Below are 24,039 nucleotides of genomic sequence, written 5' to 3'. Positions count from 1 at the left end.
ATTTTGTATTTTACTTTCACACATGCTAAAAATAAAGGAAAGGATTTACAACATTTAAATAGCATTTAAGTTAAATTAATATATTTAAATATTGTGTCATAACACAACAAACAGAAAGGTGCAAAAATATTTCAGACCTGTGTTTGCTAATTGGGACAGTATATTGTTCTCCCAGGCAGTTTGTAGTGGTTAAGGCATCAGGCTAGAAACTGGGAGACTGGGAGTTCTAGTCCCGCCTTAGGCATGAAGCCAGCTGGGTGACCTTGGGCCAGTCACTCCCTCTCAGCCCTAAGAAGGAGGCAATGGCAAACCACTTCTGAAAAACCTTGCCAAGAAAACTGCAGGGACTTGTCCAGACAGTCTCCAAGAATTAGACATGATTGAATGGATTGAAAAAAATAGATTTAATAACTGAAAGTAAAATATGAAAATAGCCCTGTTTTAAGACTATCAGGATGAAGAATATTCCTGAAATGTATGCTAATAGCACAAAGAGAATGTTACTAAAGTTTCTGTACCTTGCATTTTTTCTGTAATTCTATTAATGTAAGGAAGAAACAAAAGTAATATTAACAATGTATATTTGGTTATATATTTCTTATTTCTATATATTTTTCTGCTTCTACACTGATTAAAAGGTGTAAATACCAGGACAGTAACTCATGCAGAGACAAAACAGGCAACTTCTTTTGGAGTCAGATAGTTTCTTCTGCTACCTCTGCATTGAGAGCGATTGACTAATTTAGCATTCATGAGACACAGATCCCGCAACACACGCTATTCTAAGGAGACTGATCAGAAGTGATTCATATAGACATCCCCAGGCAGATCCTTTTTTTTTTTGGTTGTTAATTTCTCAAAATTGTACAGTATGTAAATACTGTGATAAACAGAAGCACACAGTTTAATAATTACTGATTTTACAAAGTACATTTATAGAAAATGGCATGGCATTTCCTATCAGCTGAGTTCTTTTTTGTTTTGTTTTGATCATAGGCCCTTGTCAACAATCCTAAAATAGAAGTTGTTGATGGGAAATACGCTTTCAAGCCTAAGTATAACTTAAAAGATAAAAAGGCCCTGCTGAGGCTTTTGGATAAGCATGACCAGCGAGGGTTAGGAGGAATACTTTTGGAAGATATTGAGGAAGGGCTACCTAATGCACAAAAAGCAATTAAGGTAAGCAGCGCTTATAACTTCCATAACTTCTTAACTGTTTACAAGGCATTTGATTAGCAAAATCTATTTCAGAAAAAGGTATAATGCAGAGTAACTTTGGGCATATGCTCTATGCAAGGTTCTACATTTTTCTGACAGGTGATGTCCAGAACTTGCCTCCATAACTCCTCTCCTTTATTGGTTAGTTCAGCTATCCTGCATTAGGTGCAGAGGTAGTTTAAGGAAAGAAAATTGGAAGCAATTGATGTGTACTAGTGTTACTTTTCTTTTTTAAATTCATGGGTCTCTTCTTGAACAATTTGGTAGCTTCTGAATCTGGAAAAAATAGGCCTCGGTATCCCTTTGAATTGTAGCTATTGCCATTATCTTACTCACTTTAGCAAATCAGTATTACAGTGCTGAGCTGTATATATCTTGTCAGAAATAAGCCCTATTGAATTCAGTGAAATTTACACCCAAACAAGTATAGCAGCTCTGTTTAAATATACCAGATTTGCAAATGGAAAACTGATGCTGACAGTAATTCCTTAGGCACTCTACAGTTAAGAAGTTCCCCCTTGTGACTGAGAGTTTGAATTCTGGCTTTTCATGTCTAAGGTGCATTATTACTTTTGATTAAAGCCAAAAGCTTAGGATAACACGTTCTTTCTTTCACAAAATGAACCTTAGGGATTGAATTGCAAAAACAGGCACAGTATTTTTGTACGTATTGTCTCACTTCGGTGTACCGCTTCTGTGGGCAGGTAACAGCATTCCATTTAGTCATGCTGGCCACATGACCATGGAAATGTCTACGGACAAACGCCGGCTCTTCGGCTTTGAAACGGAGATGAGCACCGCCCCCTAGAGTCGGACACGACTGGACTTAATGTCAAGGGAAACCTTTACCCTTTACCTTTCTCACTTTAGGCACTGACCAGTTTACATAATGCTAAACATGTTACACAAAAAGTTAATGAGGAGAATTTTCTTTCTTTTTTTTAATATTTCTAAAATAGTTGTTCTCCCATGGCATGGTTTCTCAAAGCCACTTGAAGCTATTATGCATGCTCAAAGGGTAATTGGCAAGGTAGCCAAATTACTCTTTCCTTGTCCAGTATAGGAAGGGAATAATTAGCTCCTTTAAGAGCCAGTCTTTTCTCTTTGCTAATAATCTTGATATCTATTATCTATTTTTCTAGAGATAATGGCAAAGCTGTATTACATAATAAGCTTTTGAAAACCTAAAGCAAACATTAAGTCACTTTAACAGTTACTCTTTCCTTATTTGCTAATCTCTGGTTTAGTGATTATAGGGTTGTGGAGAGACCCAGGTTCTAGCCCATCCTCAGCCATGGAACTGGATTGGATGGCTTTGGGCCATTCATACTCTTTCAGGCCAATCTTCCCTGTAGAGAGAGAGAAAAAAAAAAGAGGCAGAAGTATAATGTATACAATCTTGAGCAAGATAGAAATCTAATAAATAAACAATAAATGTTTAAACATAATGGAGAAAATTATGAATACTTGTCCAGTATTTTCATCTAATCTGTCATAAAATGCTTGCAAATGGTAGAGATTTGTTACTTGTATAAATGGAGCAAAATAAACCCCTGGCTTCCACATCAGTCTGGTTCTAAAATGGGCTCTGGGTGCTGCAGATTCACTTGTAGAAAATCTCAGTGTTCTGGGAATCACAACTGACATACACTTACGTTTCTGTATTTATATTTGAGGCAGGCTTTAGGAGACCAGATCATCTTTGTTACCCGTCCTGATAAGAAGAAAATTCTTTTCTACAACGATAAGAGCTGTCAATTTACAGTGGATGAAGGTTGGTTTTCTCATTGAAACTGTAACGTGCATTTGTGTCATAAATATATGTGTTAAATCTGCTAATTTAATTGTTTGAAATGCCTAAAATATTCCTTGGTTGTGTCTCAGTTCATTTAACATTTAATAACTTGAATCTGAATATGCTGTCAGAATGGCATACACAGTGTACCTTTCCTTAGGCTCTCCAAGTGGAGAGAGATGATGTTATGTGCAGGGTTTTACATCAATGTTCTTGATGAGCCGGGTTCTGATGTCTGAATACTCTCTGTATTCTTTGTGAAGAAATCGCTAACTGTCAAAGTCAAATTTGTTGAGGTTTTCCTACTAATAGATTAAGCTACTATTATACCTAATCATTTGGCCGGGTGAAAGGTTGCAAGTGATTGTCTCCTCTCACGTGCTTCATGCAAAATAGCCTGGGGGGAGGACCTGCCCGGACTTGTTCTTCACTTCTTTTTTTTCTCTCTGCTGGAAATGTAGCTCAGCAAGGCTTGCTCCAAACGGAGCTAAGTACTTTAAATGTTTTGCTTTTGTTTTTGCTTTCTGTAAATAAATTATTTTTATAGAAATGCTTGGTGTGTGACTTTTTTGACCTCTCCTGGGCTAAAGGCTTTCCCAGCATCTGCAACAGGTTATGGGCCCAGTAAACAACGCAGTAAAACCCAGAGAGAAAAGAGAGATCAACTCCACACCTCATGCACAATTTAAAGGCAGGTAGCAAAGACCTGTGAAGATTTTCTTTGGAGCCACCTGGAGATTTTCCAGCAACTGCCGGTCTACAGGACAAAGAAGCCAGCTGAGGTGACTTGCAAAAGAAGGAAGAAGCCATGGCTACCTCCCAGCCCTCAGCGATGCCTCTGGAGCGCCTATCAGAGACCAACTATTTGAATTGGGCCCTGAAGATGGAGATGTATCTTCGCAGAGAGAATCTTTGGCTGCAAATTGGTGAGCAAACCCCCCAAAATCCCAATGCTGAATGGCTGAGACAGGATGAGCGGGCTAGAGCCACCATTATCTTGGGAGTTGAGGACAATCAGCTAGTCCACGTGCGAGGCATGCAGTCTGCAAAGCAACTTTGGGACGCTTTGAGAGACTTATATGTAAAGGCAACAGCAGGGAGTAAAGTTACTCTGACGAAAAAGCTGTACAGAGCCTATCTTGCAGAAGGAGAAAGCCTTCCTGAGCACCTGCATTATATTCAGCAGCTGTTTGTTGAGTTGCAGGAGAGAGGAATGGAATTTACACCTCTCACAAAATCATATATCCTCCTGTCCTCACTGAATGCAACGTGGGACATGCTGATTTGTACCCTGGAGGCTATGCCTGAAGCAGACCTCACCCCATCGTATGTTACACAGCGCTTACTCGCTGAATGGGAGAAGAGAGAGGAAAGATCCCCCCCCATCTCTTCTGGAAAGCTGCAAGACCAGAAAATGAGGGAAAAGAAGGGAAAGGAACCTGAGGCCACAGCTCTAGCAAGCCAGAGATGCTTCACTTGTGGTTCAGCTGGACATTTGTCAAGAGACTGTGCCATGAGACCCAAGAGTAGAAAGACAGAGCAGAAGAACACAAGGGCAACACAGAAGAAGGCTCTTCAGACAACCCAAATTGCACAGGTTGCTGAGAAGGGTAATTCTGATGTATGGGTGTTAGATTCTGGGGCCAGTTGTCATTTATGTAATTGTAAAAGCTCTTTTGTGTCACTGTCTAAAACTGAAAGACAAAGTGTATCTTTGGCTGATGGGTCTGTCACCAAAATTATGGGACAAGGTGACTTGTATTTATCCTGCTTAGGAGAAACTGTAAAAGGTGTGTTGTATGTGCCAAATTTACAATCAAACCTTTTATCTGTGGCACAATTGGCTGCAACAGGGTATATCATAACATTTAAGAAAAATGGTTGTGAGATACGTAAAAATGGGAAATTGTGTGCTACTGGTATGTTAAAAGACTCCTTGTACATTGTGCAAAATGCAAGGAAGCCAAGCTGCAAGGCTGCAGTTGGCAACACACCATATCATGACCAATGTGTACACCTGATGCACAGGAGACTTGGTCATGCTAATTACAAGTATATAGCACAAATGCCACAGCTGTGTGCTGACCTAAAGATAAAACCCTGTGATAAATACTTAGATTGTGTAGTTTGCAAAGAATGCAAAACACTAAAAGCTCCTGTGAGTAAGCACAGTGACAGAGTTACAACTAGACCTTTGGAAATTGTACACTCTGATATTATTGGTCCTTTTGCTCCAAGTCTTGGACAAGCAAGGTATGCAATGACCATCATTGATGATTTCTCAAGATACACATTTATCTACATCTTAAAACATAAAGATGAGGCATTTGAGAAATTTAAAAGTTTTGTGACATGGGCAAATGGAAAATTCCCTAGGCCTGTATCTGCACTCCAATGTGATAGAGGAGGAGAATACCTTTCTCACAAATTCAGAAGGTTCCTAGTGGAAAAGGGGATAGAACAAATTCTTTCTAACCCGTACACCCCTCAGCAAAATGGTGTTGCTGAAAGAAAGGGCAGAACCTTGCAAAATGCGATGGAATGCATGTTAAAAGATTCACGATTATGTTTTAAGTTCTGGGGAGAAGCTTTATCGACTGCTTGTTATGTTCAGAACAGGTTGTATAACTCTATGATTCAGGACACTCCATTCCATTTGTTTTATGGTGTGAAACCAAAGGTAAGCCATCTTAGAGTGTTTGGTAGCACTGCATGGGTTCACATTCCAAAACAGCAGAGAAGGAAAGGAGGCCCCACAACAAAGAAAGCCATCTTTGTTGGCTATGAACAAAGCCAGAGGAGCTACAGGTTCATAATGGGAGAGAAATTAATAATTAGCAAAAGCGCTTCTTTTGCTGAACAAAACTGGGGGAGATTAAATTCTAGCTCTCCAGTTGAACTGACCACCACAAGAGAACAGCAAGGACTTGCTGATGGTGATCTTTTGCCTGATGAGGACATTAAACCAGAAAAGCAAACTGAAGATCTGTCTGATGAGACAGATGCTTCTCAGGAAAGTGATAGGAGTCAAAATTTAAGCCCTGTATTACCTCGCAGATCTCAGAGGAGTAATAAAGGCGTTCCTCCATCACGTTTTCAGGCTGAAACAGTAAAGGCTTTTCACATATTCACAGAACCTGAGTCTTTAGAACAAGTGAATGCTTTACCACCTGAGATTGCACAAAATTGGCATTCTGCCATGCAACAGGAATTAGCATCCTTGAAAGAAAATAAAACATGGAAACTGGTAAATCTACCTCCCAATGAACGCTGTCTGGGTTGTAGGTGGGTTTTCAAACTGAAAAGGGATGCTGATGGCAAAATCCAAAAATATAAAGCAAGGTTGGTTGCAAAAGGGTTCACTCAAAGGAAAGATTTAGACTTTGACAAGACTTTTGCACCAGTTACTAAAGGTGAATCAATTAGATTACTGTTAAAAGTTGCTGCACTCAAGGGAATGTCAGTTAACCACTATGACATTCAAACTGCATTTCTCTATGGTGATTTAGACCACAGATTATACATGCAGCAACCCCCTGGCTATGAAAAAGGGGAGAATCTAGTCTGTGAACTGCAGAAGTCAATCTATGGGTTAAAACAAGCTGCTAGATCCTGGAACCAAAAAGTAGATGAAAAACTGCAGAATTTTGGTTTTGAAAAAGGAAAAGCAGATCCCTGTGTATATATGAAGAAGGACAAACAAGGCTGTATGTATCTCTGCATTTATGTTGATGATTTGCTGCTATTCACATCAACAGAAAAACAAAGGCTTGATTTTGAAGCCTGCATGAAAAGCCATTTCACATTAAAAAGCCTTGGAATTATAACAACCTAGGTTTGGAAAAACACAGGAAGAAGGATGGTAGCTTTCTGTTAAACCAAAGGGGAGATAATGGTAAAGTAATGTGAATGGAAAGACATATAAAGTCAGAGAAGATTGGTATGCATCTTAATCTGTAGTGTAAAAAGGGGAGTGTTGAGGTTTTCCTACTAATAGATTAAGCTACTATTATACCTAATCATTTGGCCGGGTGAAAGGTTGCAAGTGATTGTCTCCTCTCACGTGCTTCATGCAAAATAGCCTGGGGGGAGGACCTGCCCGGACTTGTTCTTCACTTCTTTTTTTTCTCTCTGCTGGAAATGTAGCTCAGCAAGGCTTGCTCCAAACGGAGCTAAGTACTTTAAATGTTTTGCTTTTGTTTTTGCTTTCTGTAAATAAATTATTTTTATAGAAATGCTTGGTGTGTGACTTTTTTGACCTCTCCTGGGCTAAAGGCTTTCCCAGCATCTGCAACAAAATTGATAGATCTTTGACAGATTCTTTTATTTGATTTTCTAAAATTTCCAGTTCGTGATCTAGGAATTATAATTTATTTCCTTTCCTTTGAGAGAAACTTAGATTTCTCTTAAATTCTGTAAATAAGTGTTCTGAATTTAGATTATTCATTTCCTTCCTTTGATCTCCAACAACATCAATGAGTTGAACTTCTCTGCTAAGTTCCTCCCTAACTGAGGTATCCAGATTTATATTCAGGAAGGGAAATATCCAGTCTCTTTTGTTACTGACAGAAAATAACTAGCAAAAAAAAGGACCAAATGACAGTATCAGATCGAGTAGAATTTCTAGAATACCAAAAAAAGCTTTAGGGAAAAAATAAGAAAACGAAGCTACTGAATCAACCCCATTATAATTCAGTGGCATGAAATATTGAATGTGTTAAAGACAACAGAACAGGAGATGTGTAGGTATACATAGATACATGTAAAGTATACAAAAATATTATGTGATTAGGTCACTTTCTTGGTTCACTGAGAAGTTACTTTTAAATGTCCCAGGGAGAGAGAAAGGGATGCCCATGAATATGTCTGGAGAAATTAAATAAGTTAATGTAAACTCAGATTGGCCATAAGGATGTTAGCAGTATCCTATAGAATATAACCAAAATGGAAAAGAAAATAGGGGAGGAATCTAAAATAGCCCAATAAGGACTGAGCATGTTCAGCAAGAACAGAATGATAACTTGTGGAATAGGGAAAGTTCTGTTGCAGTGGGAAGGAATGAAAACAGGTTCTAAACATAAGTAGCTGGAATTTTGAACAGAAAAACACACCCAGTGAGTGTTTGGGAGGGGAAAGGAGGGAAATAATAGGGACAGGGAATGAAACAGAATGATTTGACTCCTGAACAGAAGCTCTTTACATTATAGCATGTTGTTGTAATGCCCCACTTACTTGTATACAGAATTTATAGTGCTGTTTTCTTGTTTGTTTGTTTGCTTTCTTGCTTATTATCTTACTTTTCCTATAAAGTCACTGTACAGTATGAGACCATATCATTTTACCCTCAAACCCATGATAGACTGGACTTGAGAAAAAAGTAACTGGCCCAAAATCACATACTGAGCTTCATAATTGAGTGGAGACTTGAATCTGGATACTGAAGACCTGATTTTTCCCTTAGGCATTGGGTTAGGAAGTTAGATGAGCCATTTTGGGTGGTGGTGTGCTATTTATGTAAATATACGAGCTGCCCAATCATGACGTTTTTTCATTTTTATTGTTGCTTTTGTTGTTTTAACTGGATGCTAGCTGCCCAGAGTCACATGGTGAGTGGAAGGCCATTCAAATTGAATTAATAAATAATAAATAACAAAATAATAAACTTGCAGATTAATTTAAAATTGTGCTATCAAATGAATATTACAGTGGAAGGTAGGAAAGTTCTTAAACTGATCTCCAGATGGCAGTGTAATCTCACAGGTTCTGTGTGTTGCCTGTATAATTTGATTTTTAACATTTACATTTTGTATTTAATTATTTTTATTTACTTAGTTATCACATTTGCATAGCTATTATGAAAATACACTGTCTAATTTATTTTTATTTTAAATAGTCACTACTGTCATTTTATATATACACACTGTTAAGTCTGAGCTCATGATGACTAGGCGGGAAAGGGATCTTGAGGGTGAAGTAGACACAGTTGCATGGGAATAAGTTCCCTTAGTCAAATTCTGTTGGTGAATCCCTAAGACAACAGGAGCTGACACAATTTCTGCATGGCACAGAAGTAAACACAACATCCTTCTGCAAATTTGAACACATGCTTAGGGATTCACATAAAATTTGACTGGGGTGCCCAAACTTTTCCATGCGAGTGTAAGTGTGCAGCAATTCTAAGCAAAGGTGAATCCCATGTAATGGATTATTAGGAAAAGCATGAAGATTAGAACTACCAGTATCAAAGTGCCTTTATATAAATCTGCAGTGCAAATACGCTTGGAAAGTATGGTTGGTCAGAAAAGGATATCTAAGGGAAGGTTAGAGAGAAAAATACAATGTTTGGAACTCTTTACCTTATGAAAATGGTGATAGAGTTATGCAGAGTGTGGATGTAACAGCAGGACTGAACCCATTGGGTAAAAGATTTGAGATCTCAGACTTCATTTCCCAGAAACTCTGGGATTATACACGCTGACTCTACTTTCTGTCTTGGTATTAGTGCTGTCACCACCTGTCTTCCTGGGGTATTACTTTACCTGATACCCTCTCCGCTGGCCCCAGCATGTGAAGCAGATAAGAATTCTATAGCCTTAGCATCTGGCAAAGAGAAGGAAAACTCAAAGCAGTGTTAAAGGAATTTCACATAAAAAGCCATCAAGGAGACTCTACATTTGGGACAGATCCAAGGTGTGAAGGATCTGCTGCTCAAGGGGTCCAATATGTAATAAATATAAAATAGCTGTGGTTGCCCTGATATAATGAACTATAATGAGACAATAGTTTTCAAAGACCAATAAAGATATTAACTAATATACAAATCAAAATTTTATTGAAGATTCCTGGCTAAAACATTCCCCTGTATCCTGGAGGCAATCAGAGTTTCTCTTTGCTGCCATAGAACTCACCAGATTCCTTTAGTCAGGGGCTCAGGAACACTTTTTTTCCTTAGCTATTTTTTTCTGGCCTGGTACATTCCTTCTCTCTCATTTCTGTAGAGATTTGCTTCCAGTCTTTTTAAAGATGAGGCTTCTCTTACCTCAATAGGAAAGAATTGGCTTATGTGAGCAGGAGAATGTAACATTTGGAAAGATTCTACTCAAGAATTTTGTGCATTCTCTATCTGGGCAGTAATTTACAGTCTGGAGCACTGTGAATGCAGGCTGATTTCACAACAGTGGGAGAAGTGAGTGTAATTTTTCTTCAGCAATGCTGGAATCCAGGATCACTGAAAGAATGATGCTCCAAGATTCACAACGAACAAAATGTGATATTTCCTCACTAAGCGTAGAATTAAATTGAAGCTTGTTCCAGCATATGTAGTCATGATACCAACTTGGTATTTTACTTCTAATAGTAAAGGCAAGGGTGTTCAATATCTAGAATGATTACCATGTAAGATTACAGGTAGTCCTCGCATAACATCCACATTCAAATGACTGTTCAAAGTTACAACAGCACTGAATGAGGGGGACTTACGATCGGTCCTCGAAGTTGCAGCCATCACAGCGTCCCCTAGGTCACATGATCACAATTTGGGCACTTGGCAACTGGCTCACAATTACGATGGTTGCCGTGTTCTGCACTCACGTGATCGCCATTTGTGACCTTCCTTGATGGCTTCCCACAAGCAAAGTCAATGGGGAAGCCTGCAGGAGGTCTCAAGTTGCTCTCACAACTCGCTCCCACTCCTGCCGCTTTTTCTCCCAAGGAGCCCCTGGGCGACATGGGGATCTTGTACTCTGTAGCACCCACCCACCCACCTGTATGTATTCTGTAATGCCTGCCTGTGGCACCCCCCTGCCCTCTTATAGCTCTCACCTGCCAGCCTGCTTGCCTGAGACACGGTTTCAGCAGCATAAGCGAACGTTTCTCGGTTCATACCTCTTCCCGCATTGCAATCATGCGATGTCCACACTTAACGACCCGCGCGGTCTTTGCTTAATGGTGGCAACCAGGACTGCTGGGATTGCCGTTGCTAAGCGATGTGGTCACGTGACATTGCACTTTAGGACCCCACTGCTTAGCGATGGAAATTCTGGTCCCAATTGCCATCACGACCCAAGGACTACCTGTATCCTTGTGCCTTTTCTGCCCCTTGGTGATGTCACCTTGGTAATCTCAGCAGAAAGAAAGCCTATGTGCTTACTGCTGTATATGCATGAGTTGTCTCTGCAGAAAGTTGTGCTGAATGCATGATTGCTTGTAAGAACTGATATCATTTGAGCACTGGTGATAACACTGCTTAACTGTAAATCCAGTTTCTGGGAAAGAGAAGCAGGATAATGTTATTACTCTCATATCTGTTTCTTGTATTTCTGTAAATCTTCCTCCCCTTTGCCTCCCAATAGTGATTCTTCTATATTTCACTTCACTTCAGTTTTTAGATTTGTTTCCTGGCACAGTCAGATGACTCTCTTCATCCCTTCTCATGCCAGCTGTAGCATCTCCCTTTTTTCTTCCTTGGCACATGAAGGTTATTGGTATGACAGATGGAACATTTCTCAGAAATTTTTCTTTATGGATTACTGTTTTATCCCCAATCAATAGGTTCAAAAAAGGAAAAGGAGGGATTTATTTGCTACAATAATTGCTGAGGAATTTTGGTTGGTTTGGTAAGTAATTGGGCTTTATTACATGAGTGACCATCTGAAGGAGCTCTCCGTTGGGCTCATAACTGAGTTCCTCTGACTTTTTATATAGTAGTTTTGCAAGCCAGTTCTAGTTACAAATTGAGCCCAAGAGAAGCACTACATTTCTAGATTTTCAAAGAACAGAATATACCTCATGTAGTATTTTACCACCTTGGCATTCATTTCCTTCTGCCTGCCAAAAAAGAAAAGGAAAATCTTACCTTGTGAATTTCTCTTTTTGTACACCTGGTGGCATTCTTTCCATATCAATCAGTGCGTGTCTTACAATAAGTGCTGGAAAATCCTCCCATATATGCTCAGAAAAGGTAACTCTATGTTGGGAGAGGCAGTCATATAATCTTTTTTGGACCATTGTGCATATTGGGAAATTTGAGAACAAGTTATGGTATAGATGCTGTCCAAAGATGGCTCTAATGGAATGGGGATTACCTGTTCACAAAATGGCTCTTAAATGGCAAATTGGGGAGATTAAAAGAGAAGTAATTTTCTTAAAAACACGACTCAGGTATGATCTGATTTTTGAAGTACAAAATGCTTTTTTTGAACCTATTTTCTGTTCTAGCAGATGAAGCTCAAAAACAAGTAAGTTTGCCAAGAAGCTGAGTACAGACCTGAAGAGCAGCCTGTACCCCAAATGCCATGTCACATGTGTTCCCACAAAGCACAACAAAATACCAGTTTCACAGATCTCAAAATATTGATGAATATATTCCTTAATGGCACATGCCACTAATAAAGTTGGATGTTTATCACACGCAAAACATGCCCTGCATCAAAACAGCAAAAATGAAGCACACATTTTAAACAATGGGAATGCACAGCCTATCAAAAGACCACTCTTGTGTCCCACAACCTCCTCTAGCATCCCCAAGATGTTCCCTATCTTCAGATCACCCCATATCCGCCTCCAGCTGAACAAACATTGGACTGTAACTACCAGTCATGTTTATATTCTAAGAATGGTTCTGTGGGGTTGGAGCATCATTTCTTTCTTTTTATATCTTCTTTGCACAAAAACAAGATATTGTTGGGATATGGGGGAGGTTAGAAGTAGGAAGGTGAGCATTCACATAAGCAAGAGGCTGGGCACCTGAGAGTATCCTTCCCCGCCCACCTCCTTTTTGGGAAAGAATATGTTTGAGGGAATCCCTTTTTTCAGCAGTTCACAAATGAATAACTGAATTAGTGAAATACATGTTTCTTTCTTTCTTATCTAATTTATAAGCAATTAAAGAACTGTCATGGAATCTTTACCCTCCCTCTGAAAGCGTAAACGTAAGGTTTTTGTCAAAGCTTTTTTTCCCCTTACAAATCTGCAATTAGGGTTAATCAGCCAAGTACTCTAGGAAGGTTTTACAGAAATAATTTGCTTGTGGGAGAAAGGATATGTAGCAAACAAGATTTTATTGGCCTGCCACTGACCTCAAGGTATCAAGTATGGTTTGGCTTAATAAAAATGCTTAATTAGGTAAGTTGAAAGCAACCTGAAGAGATAATGTTTTGACTTTTGAGCTAAATACTGTGAACTTTACTGAGACTTTTCATTGGAATAACTCTCCACATCTGATTATTAGAAATGTAACAGTAGAATATAAGATCAGAGCCATTTTAATGTTCTGGATATTCTGTGTTTGACATTTCATTTCAGTGAAATGCACAGTTTGCACCTCATTAAAGTACTGTTTGAGTCAGTAGGATAGTTACTTATTTAAATTGCTTATATTCATCTTTGGTCTTGCATGTTTGAAGTGGGAGGTAAATCTCTTCAAGTATTATACCTCCCCTTATACTGGCTGTTTTTAGTAGAATTACCATAGTAATGCATCCTCTGTGCCAGCAGCTGTTTTAGTTTTCCTTAGTTATGAGGTGGCAATGCAATCATTTAAGCTTTCTGAAGAGACTATTCAAACAGTGTAATACTTTTTTATATACTGGTACTGTAATTATTATTTTTAAATGTGCTTATTATGTAAGGTTTCTATTTTATAATGTAGATTTGCATCACTCACAGTGTATATGAAATCGTAAGATAAGGCCGTCTACAAGAAATGTGCAGTATGAAGAACAGATTCTGTAGTGAGAGATGGGTGTTTGAGCTGGATGACTGATGGGATCAGAATGAGAGCCCTTGTGCTGGCAGTCCCCTTAGGCACCTTATCTCTCTTCATACAAAGATATTGTCTCGCCTGCCCTATCACCAGGGGCTCTTTGGTTGGGGACATTAGAGACTCATTGGTGTGCACTATACTTGCAGAGCACATGGTTACACCAGGATTTGCTTTTAAGATCAAGATACAATGTAATGTTAATTCTAGAATGTTTTCTGTGCATTAAACATGAAATTGCTTGTGGTTCTAAGTGGTTTTGAAGTCTGAAATAGTAGAATTTTCATGGCCTGAGAAGAAATGTCCAAGGGCTGGCACTCAGTGCATTGAGCAGAGCTCTGTAAAATCAGTTATCTAAATAAAGAATGTTATGGATTATTTCTTTGGTTAGCACCAGGCTGCCCAAATTATTTATTCAGTACACCAGAACAAATCTTTGCATAGGTAGGAATGTCTACCTGAAAAGACTTCCTGAATGTATAGTTTAGATTTTATTTATGTCTTGTGAACAAAGCCCATTGACAGGCTCTGTCTAACTTAACGAGTTTGGAATGAAGGCAATTGAAATTGTACCAGCCGCAGCCTTGATAAAGGCATTCCAGGAGAGCACTTTAAAAGATATATGGAGGCAGGTTACATGCAGGTTATCTGAGTTTTGCTGCTCTTGTCCTCTTTATTTTCTGTGATCAAGAGGCAGAGTTTGGCTTGAGGAATTTGGGAGTTATTTCAAAGTCACTTTGTATTATAATACAATTTTAAAATCTTGAATAGAAGTACAGTGAACCTTTTGTACTTTAGAACCAAAACATGTGGCTGCTGGCAGCCCACTTTTTTCCAGTTCAGTGAGGTCATTGTGTTCAGTATTCTCTGGCTTTGCTGCATAATGTTCCATTGGGGGCTAGGAAACACCAAAGATAATGATGTTACATTTTCTTTGGATGTTCAGGAGAAGCAGTGGGATGAGTGGCAGTAGTGGCCTAGCACATTAAAACTGTCAGGTGCAATGGCTTTTTAATGCTAACCATCCAAATACACTGAACTAATACTCACAAACATATATGAAAGGATGCATTGATCATAAGGAATAAACAAGCCCCGAAGTGGTGGTGAAATAAATTTCTAAACCCATGTAAAGTTGTTGTTGTTACAGCCTCATAAAGGAATGATAGGATGAAAATACAAACCACCCCAATAAATCAACCAACCAACCAACCAGTACATAAATCATAGGAAGTTCATCAACCGGGAAACAACAGATGCTTTTACAACCTTCATCAACTTGAACAGTACAATTAGATTTAGAGACTCCATCTGCAGTAATGTGCCAATGAATTCAGTGGGCAGTGATTTTCACCTACTTTCTGGCATTGGTGTGGGGTTTTAAAAAAAAAAAGCGAACACCCAATAAGCTAAGTTCTCATTCATCCAAGAATGCACTGTAGCCAGGTCCAGAATAACCAAAGTCTGTAGGTTTTGCCAAGCCACAGGCTATAGTCACTTTCATGGTACAGGTAGTCCCTGGGTTACAACTTGTTCAACAATAGTTCAGAGTTATGACGGTACTGAATGAGAGGGACTTACGACTGGTCCCATGGTCATGTGACCTCAATTTGGGCACTTGGCAACTAGCTCAGAATTACAATGGTTGCAGAGTCCCACGGTCACATAACTGCCATTTTCAACCTTCTCTGCTGGCTTCCCACAAGCAGTCACTGGGGAAGCTGGCAGGAGGTCACATGTCACTCCCACTCCTGCTGCTTTTTTGCCCGTCTGTCCATACTCTGTAGCACGTGCCCATGGCACCCGCCTGTGCTCCATATCACCTGTCTGCGGCACCCATCCGCCTGCCCATGCTCTGTGGCACCTACCTGCCTACACTCCATAGCAACTGTCTGCGACACCTGTCCATGCTCCATAGTGCCTGCCTGCAGCACCCACCCATGCTCTGTAATGCCTGCCCACGGCATCCACTGGCCGGCTTGCCTGGGACTCCCACCTCTCCTCATGTCACAGTGATACGTGGTCCTCACTTAACAACGGCAACTGGGACTGTCAGGATTGGTGTCGCTAAGTGATACGGTCACATGATGTTGCACTTTATGACCGCATTGCTTAGTGATGGAAATTCCGATCCCAATTGCTGTTGTAGCCCAAGGACTACCTGTATTGTCCTCAAGGGAAAATTTGTTGTTGTTGTTTATTCGTTTAGTCGCTTCCGACTCTTCGTGACTTCATGAACCAGCCCACGCCAGAGCTTCCTGTCGGTCGTCAACACCCCCAGCTCCCCCAGGGACGAGTCCGTCACCTCTAGAATATCATCCATCCATCTTGCCCTTGGTCGGCCCCTCTTCCTTTTGCCTTCCACTCTCCCTAGCATCAGCATCTTCTCCAGGGTGTCCTGTCTTCTCATGATGTGGCCAAAGTATTTCAGTTTTGCCTTTAATATCATTCCCTCAAGTGAGCAGTCTGGCTTTATTTCCTGGAGGATGGACTGGTTGGATCTTCTTGCAGTCCAAGGCACTCTCAGAATTTTCCTCCAACACCACAGTTCAAAAGCATCGATCTTCCTTCGCTCAGCCTTCCTTATGGTCCAGCTCTCGCAGCCATATGTTACTACAGGGAACACCATTGCTTTAACTATGCGGGCCTTTGTTGTCAGTGTGATGTCTCTGCTCTTAACTATTTTATCGAGATTTGTCATTGCTCTTCTTCCAAGGATTAAGCGTCTTCTGATTTCCTGACTGCAGTCAGCATCTGCAGTAATCTTTGCACCTAGGAATACAAAGTCTTTCACTGCTTCTACATTTTCTCCCTCTATTTGCCAGTTATCAATCAAGCTGGTTGCCATAATCTTGGTTTTTTTGAGGTTTAGCTGCAAACCAGCTTTTGCACTTTCTTCTTTCACCTTCATCATAAGGCTCCTCAGTTCCTCTTCACTTTCAGCCATCAAAGTGGTATCATCTGCATATCTGAGATTGTTAATGTTTCTTCCAGAGATTTTAACTCCAGCCTTGGATTCCTCAAGGCCAGCTTGTCGCATGATGTGTTCTGCATACAAGTTGAATAGGTAGGGTGAGAGTGTACAGCCCTGCCGTATTCCTTTCCCAATCTTAAACCAGTCTGTTGTTCCGTGGTCTGTTCTTACTGTTGCTACTTGGTCGTTATACAGATTCTTCAGGAGGCATACAAGATGACTTGGTATCCCCATACCACTAAGAACTTGCCACAATTTGTTATGGTCCACACAGTCAAAGGCTTTAGAATAGTCAAGAAAACAGAAATAGATGTTTTTCTGAAACTCCCTGGCTTTTTCCATTATCCAGCGGATATTGGCAATTTGGTCTCTAGTTCCTCTGCCTTTTCTAAACCCAGCTTGTACGTCTGGCAATTCTCGCTCCATGAACTGCTGAAGTCTACCTTGCAAGATCTTGAGCATTACCTTACTGGCATGTGAAATGAGTGCCACTGTTCGATAGTTTGAACATTCTTTAGTGTTTCCCTTTTTTGGTATGGGGATATAAGTTGATTTTTTCCAGTCTGATGGCCATTCTTGTGTTTTCCAAATTTGCTGGCATATAGCATGCATTACCTTGACAGCATCATCTTGCAAGATTTTGAACAGTTCAGCTGGGATGCCGTCGTCTCCTGTTGCCTTGTTATTAGCAATGCTTCTTAAGGCCCACTCAACCTCACTCTTCAGGATGTCTGGCTCTAGCTCACCGACCACACTGTCAAAGCTATCCCCGATATTGTTATCCTTCCTATACAGGTTTTCTGTATATTCTTGCCACCTTTTCTTGATCTCTTCTTCTTCTGTTAGGTCCTTGCCATCTTTGTTTTTGATCATACCCATTTTGGCCTGGAATTTACCTCCGATGTTTCTAATTTTCTGGAAGAGGTCTCTTGTCCTTCCTATTCTATTGTCTTCTTCCACTTCCGCGCATTGCTTGTTTAAAAATAATTCCTTATCTCTTCTGGCTAACCTCTGGAATTTTGCATTTAATTGGGCATATCTCCCCCTATCACTGTTGCCTTTTGCTTTCCTTCTTTCTTGGGCTACTTCTAGTGTCTCAGCAGACAGCCATTTTGCCTTCTTGGTTTTCTCTTTCTTTGGGATGTATTTTGTTGCCGCCTCCTGAACAATGCTGCCAACTTCTGTCCAGAGTTCTTCCGGGACCCTATGTACTAAGTCCAGTCCCTTAAATCGATTCTTCACCTCCACTGCATATTCCTTAGGAATATTAGTGAGCTCATATCTAGCTGATCTGTGGGTCTTCCCTAATCTCTTTAGTCTGATCCTAAATTGTGCAAGAAGAAGTTCGTGATCTGAACTACAGTCAGCTCCAGGCCTTGTTTTTACCGACTGTACAGATGTCCGCCACCTTTGGCTGCAAAGGATGTAATCAATCTGATTTCGGTGTTGTCCATCTGGTGAAGTCCATGTATAAAGCCTTCTCTTAGGTTGTTGGAAGAGAGTGTTTGTTATGCAGAGTGAATTGTCTTGGCAAAATTCTATCAGCCTGTGTCCTGCTTCGTTTTGTTCTCCCAGGCCATACTTACCTGTAATTCCAGGTGTCATTTGACTGCCCACCTTAGCATTCCAGTCTCCTGTGATGAAAATAACATCTCTTTTAGGCGTGTTGTCCAGTAGGTGCTGCAGATCCTCATAGAACTGCTCTACTTCAGCTTCTTCAGCATTTGTGGTTGGGGCGTATATTTGGATCACTGTGATGTTAGATGGCTTGCCCTGAATTCGAATTGAGATCATTCTATCATTTTTTGGGTTGTATCCAAGCACTGCTTTAGCCACTTTACTATTAATTATGAAGGCTACTCCATTTCTTCTGTGGTCCTCTTGTCCGCAGTAGTAGATCTGGTGGTCATTTGATGTGAAGTGGCCCATTCCAGTCCATTTCAGTTCACTGACGCCCAGAATGTCTATCTTTAATCTTGACATCTCACCAATAACCACATCCAATTTGCCCTGGCTCATAGATCTTACATTCCAGGTTCCGATGGTGTGTTGATCCTTAGAACATTGGATTCGCCGTTCACCACCAGCACTGTCGGCCGCTAGCCGTCCTTTCGGCTTTGAGCTAGCTGCGTCATCACGTCTGGGGCTAGTTGAGCTCATCCTCTGTTCCTCCCCAGTAGCATTTTGACCATCTTCCAACCTGGGGGTCTCATCTTCCGATGGTATACCGACATATCTCTGGTTGTACTGATCCATTTAGTTTTCACGGCAAGAATACTGAGGTGGGTTGCCATTACCTTCCCCAGGGATCGCATTTAGTCTGACCTCTCTGTCATGACCTTCCCGTCTTGGGTGGCCCTTCACGGTTTAGCTCATGGCATCATTGAGGTGCTCAAGCTCCAGCACCACGACAAGGTAACGAAGAAGGGAAAATTACAAAAGACGAAAAAATCTTCTGTGTTTGGCAGTTTACACTGCCTGCCTTTCCTAAGGATCCTCTTTGAACATCAAGGCATATCTCCCATAAGACATGAACAGATTATTTGAAGCCCTTTTTTGTGACAACACTAGGTGCATGTCAGGATTGGACATCTATCTAAAAAAACACACTAAACTAGGCTTTAGTGGCTATTTAAGACTACCAAACCTCTCTCTCAGCCAAAAGAGGCAAAGCTGCTTGGAAATCTCAGCAGCAAATATTGACTGGTGGCCTCTAATTTTGGCTAAACTGTTCACATCCATCCATTGTACACTTCAGATACCAGCTGATTGGGGTAAATCTGTTACAGTTCTGATCTTTGACAATGACAACCCAAAAAGTCCACCAGACTTGTGCAGTCAGCCTACTGAGCATTGTGAGCAGTCCCTAGCTATGAAGGGTATTTCCTGCCTCCAAACAAAATGTTGTTTCCTTCCTGAAGTCTGCATTTGACTTGATTCTCAGAAATAAGTTATGGGAAAAATTACCTGCCTTCTCAATCAGCCAGCCACATTTTGCTCTAATTTTGAAATTGAGCAATAACAACACTATGCAGGTGTGCTGTAGCCTTCAAGGGTCCTTTGTATTTACTACTCCTATATCCATTCAGATGAGGGTGAATCAGGACTGCATTTTGGCTTCAGTCTCTTTAGCTTTAAAGTAAATTCATAGATGGAAGCCCTTCCTTGTTAGCTAATAAACTTGTTTCATCCTCCTGTATTCTGAAGATGTGACTGTTCTTTCTGCATTCCTACTAAGCACCAGAAGTCCCTCAGGGCGCCTGCCCCACTGTAGGGAAGATAGTCTTGTCAAAACAAAATTACTTGTGTTCTCTAGAAATGCTATGATACATCACCATTCCTGGAAAATTGATGGCTTCAGTAATCAACAGGTGAAGTAATTCTGCATGATGAGATCAACATCCTAGAAAGAATAGAAAAGGTGGCATCCATGAAAGCCTAAAGTGTCACAAGCACAATTTTGCACTTTGTGAGAGATAATAGTAACAATCATATCCTGCCGGCAATTAAGATCTATAAAGTAAAAGTTATGAGTCTCCTAACCTACATAGCACAGGTCTGTAAATACATTGTAATGTTTGCCTTGAAATTGTACAATCTAAATTTCTAAGAGCCTTATTTTGTATACCTTGATGTGTATCTAATCCTCTGCTAAACTGGCTGATCTCTGTAGAAGCCCCCATATAGCTTTACTGCTTAAACTACTGGCTCAATTTAACTTACCTCGAGATCCCTCTGGCTTATTTGACGCTTAAAGACAGGATAACATCTATGTGATCTAAGATAATAACTGTTGCCCTAGAGTTGTGTGGACGCCCTTTACAATATATGAGTATATTGGGATTTGATAAAGTTTGATCTGAGGCAAAACAATGAATCTTTCCTGTCCATTTAGGCAAGCTAATCAATAGTCTGTCTGTCTGTCTGTATATATTGGATTTTGAGGCTGCCCCACTCCAAAGAGTCTCTGGGTGACTTATAATATTTAAAACACATAATTTAGAAATCATGACCACTTGGACAAAACTGCATCAGTAACATTCCAGAAAGATTCAACAGGGCCTCCACAAGCACGCTAACCCCAGTCTGGGAGCAGAGGGAGGTCCTGAGAGACTTCTGGAACACTTGGAGAGTGGGAACCGAGCATATTCACTTTCCCCTGTTTATTCACTATGGCACAAAGGCTTAATATCCCTTTCCTTGCCAATGTCTCATGGAAATCTTGTTGGGGTATTGCATAGTTTTGTGCAATTACTGCTACACTGTCCAAAGATAGTATAATTACTGTACAATATAGCTTTCCATGTTTGAGATACTTTTGGTAGAATCTTCACTGCTTTTATGTGTAGCCTCATCTTTTATTGTGTTTATGTAGGGTTATTTTCCAATTGTTTTAATATTTTAGCAGATACTCAGTATTTTGGTATATCAGTAGTTTAACTTTTAGTAATCTAGGATTGTATATATTTAAAAATTAAATAATTTTGTAATTATCTAATTTTAGCTCTTCTGTCTTAGAATTCTTGTATGTCCATGTTTATGGTATTTTAGCCTTTTTTTCTTATTTTATACAATTCATAATAGAGGTTATAGATGCTACTATTCTGTATGGCATTGCAGTCAATGTGGGACATCAGTTGAGCAGTGTAATTATGAAAGGAGTAAGGAAACTAATTAGTATTCATTTTGGGATTATAGAATTTCAAAAACTTTGGAGGAGTGTTCCTGTGGACTCCATGGATGAAGAGAAGATAGAAGAATATCTGAAACGGCAGGGTATTTCTTCCATGCAAGATGTAGGCCCAAAGAAAATAGTAAGCAACTTTCTCTGAGCCCTTTCTTTTCTCAGAATTAATACACTTAATCCATATTAAATGGAGATATTTTAAGCATGCAAGAGAGAAAAATGAATGGATTGTTTAGGAGAATGAAAGTACAAGGCAATGGACAGAATCCGTTTTCCTAACACTGAGTGAGGCAGTGTTCTCCCCGTCTTTTGGGTTACCATGCTTCCCCTTGCTTTGAATGGAGGAGGCTTTGGTTGTACCCCTTTGAACCCTTTATATACCAGTCCCCTGCCTCCTCAGAGAAGTGACTTGGTTCCTTCCTGCCTACTGCTGCTTGCTTTGGACTGGATAGATTTCCAGGGCAAACAGCAGCCAATGTTGACCCATATGTGCACTGCCCCCAAGAGAGGAGAGAATGTCACATGCGCAGCTGGCCACCCAGAAGTACAGTGATCTGCCCTTTTCTCCAGCATGAAGAAAATTCCCTAAATCACATAAGGAGCAGAATTACAAATACCTTCAAACACTATGGTTTCCTTAGCAAGCGCTCAATAAATTGTAGAATCTGGCCTCTGTGTATATTTCAAACTGCATGCAGCTGCCTTGGCTTCTTAGAAAAATGAGAGGTACAAGAGGAACTTGGGTCACAAAGTCATTTTTTAAATAACACTAATATGGGAGAAATGGGGACATTTGCAGGAGTGCTTAACTGTCTCCCCCCTCCCACCATTGATGTCTAAGCTCTAAACCTTGAAGTGATTGCATATTTGTTGAGATAATATCTGGTCTGGCCTTCAGTCTTCAAGCATGAAAGTATACTAACCTTTTGAGATTGGAATGGGATGCAGTTGTGTGTACAGATCTAATTCAGTCCTATTTCACAATAAAGACAAAGAGTTGGCTTCTCCCTTTTAAAAGATAAATAGAGAGACTGATGCTTAGAAAGCCAGCTGAGTCCTTGGCAATCCAAGAGTTGTAAATTATGAACTAAGAAGAGTGGTTAAGGGAATACTGTCCGTTCTTCCTCTGGTTTTTGTGCCTACCATCAGCTTTTGCATTTCTCTATAGCACCTAAAGCCAGGGTTTTTTAAAAATGTGATCTACTGCAACTTTTTTTGCAAGAATAATTATGATGTATGCTCTCAATCTAAGCATCTTGGTCCCTACAACAGTGTAGGGCTTGCATACATCTTAGAAAGCTGAGCCCCAATGAGAAGTTAGTATAGCTTAGTGTAGAACTGGATTTGTTTAATGAGAAGCATTGCAGTTCTGAACGACACATTTTCTTATTTACTTCCTTGCTTACTTCCTTACCTCATTCCTATACCAAACTCTTTAGGCCATTTTTGGGATGGGATGGGATGGGATGGGATGGCAGTTTAAGGGAGCAAAGTAGATATCTTAAGTTTTGTAACTTAAGGTACTCATTTTGTCCCTTAATCCCCCTATGGAAAAATTCAGTACGGGGTTGGGTGGGCACTCTTTGGGATCTCCCTAGGGCTTTTTTTTTTTTTTTTTTTTAAACTCAGGCCCTCATAAGTAAAAGCCAAAACATTTAGCCACACAGCTCCAAGAAGGGTCTGGAGTTGCAAATGGGATGTTGGGTGATTGGAAGTCACTTCTGGACCAAACACCTGTATATTAGTGGATGGCTTATCTGAATAGCTGATTTATGTTCCACCTGTTCAAAAGGGAGTTATATACAATCCACGAAAGACTCAAATAAGTTTCTTTGTTTATTTCTGACATTTCTGTGCTGTCTACTCCAAATAGAGCAGCAGTGGTACAGCAGGAACCAAAATTAAAAAGCGACAGGAGAAAGGTTGAAATGATTACGCATGCTTTTACATTTAGACTTTATTTGGCTTTATGTCAAAATTTAATCTCTCCTTTTTTTAGTAATAATGCCAGGGAAGTCAGATGATTATTATGTAGCCTTTCTAATAGCCAACAAGAATTTTCAGATCACCTACAATGGCACCACGTTTTGTTACCTAGCTTAAAGAATAAAATGGATGATGCATCCTGAAAGTTAGGTTGTCTTTGTGTGTTTGTTTTTCTTGCTGGCTTCTGGCCATAATCAAATTTTGATTTGATTTGAACAGAATTAACAAAAAAATATACTAACCATAATTTGCACAGTCCAAAGAGGCAGATCCAAACTTAACAAGCTTTCCCAGTGCTCTTTCCCTGAGCCAGGTTTTCACCTCTCTGTGGCAGCCCATCACAGAAGTAGTGATCTATAAACATGGGAGCCAGTTATTCCTCAGGTGTGGGACCACAATTGAGGAGGCTGTACTATGGGATCCCTGCAGGTGAAAATCCTTAGGGGACAGGGCCCTCATGAACATGACTTATTTCTCCTTTTAGGTTCCAATCCAGAAGAGGAAGAAGCCAGCTTCTCAGAAGAAACGGAGGTTCAAAACTCACAATGACCATTTGGCTGGTGTATTGAAGGATTATTCTGATGTTGTTCCTGGCAAATAAATTGGTCTTCTGAACTGAA

At 40.1% G+C, this 24,039-nt stretch overlaps 1 protein-coding gene across 3 annotated transcripts in view; it reads left to right on the top strand.

Moving 5' to 3' along the window:
• GTF2E2 (general transcription factor IIE subunit 2) overlaps positions 1 to 24,039 on the top strand; it is a 47,281-nt gene extending 23,242 nt beyond the window's left edge. For all 3 annotated transcript variants that reach the window (XM_063294768.1, XM_063294769.1, XM_063294770.1), the window contains exons 5-8: positions 997 to 1,179; positions 2,899 to 2,992; positions 21,445 to 21,560; positions 23,904 to 24,039. In XM_063294768.1, the coding sequence (XP_063150838.1) occupies positions 997 to 1,179; positions 2,899 to 2,992; positions 21,445 to 21,560; positions 23,904 to 24,020 (510 nt within the window). In that variant the 3' untranslated portion in view covers positions 24,021 to 24,039. The remainder of the gene's footprint in view (positions 1 to 996; positions 1,180 to 2,898; positions 2,993 to 21,444; positions 21,561 to 23,903) is intronic.

Source organism: Candoia aspera, chromosome 2 (genome assembly GCF_035149785.1).
Source record: "Candoia aspera isolate rCanAsp1 chromosome 2, rCanAsp1.hap2, whole genome shotgun sequence".
Lineage (NCBI taxonomy): Eukaryota > Metazoa > Chordata > Lepidosauria > Squamata > Boidae > Candoia > Candoia aspera.
The sequence above is the reverse complement of the archived record's forward strand: the minus strand, read 5'-3'. Positions and strand labels throughout refer to the sequence as shown.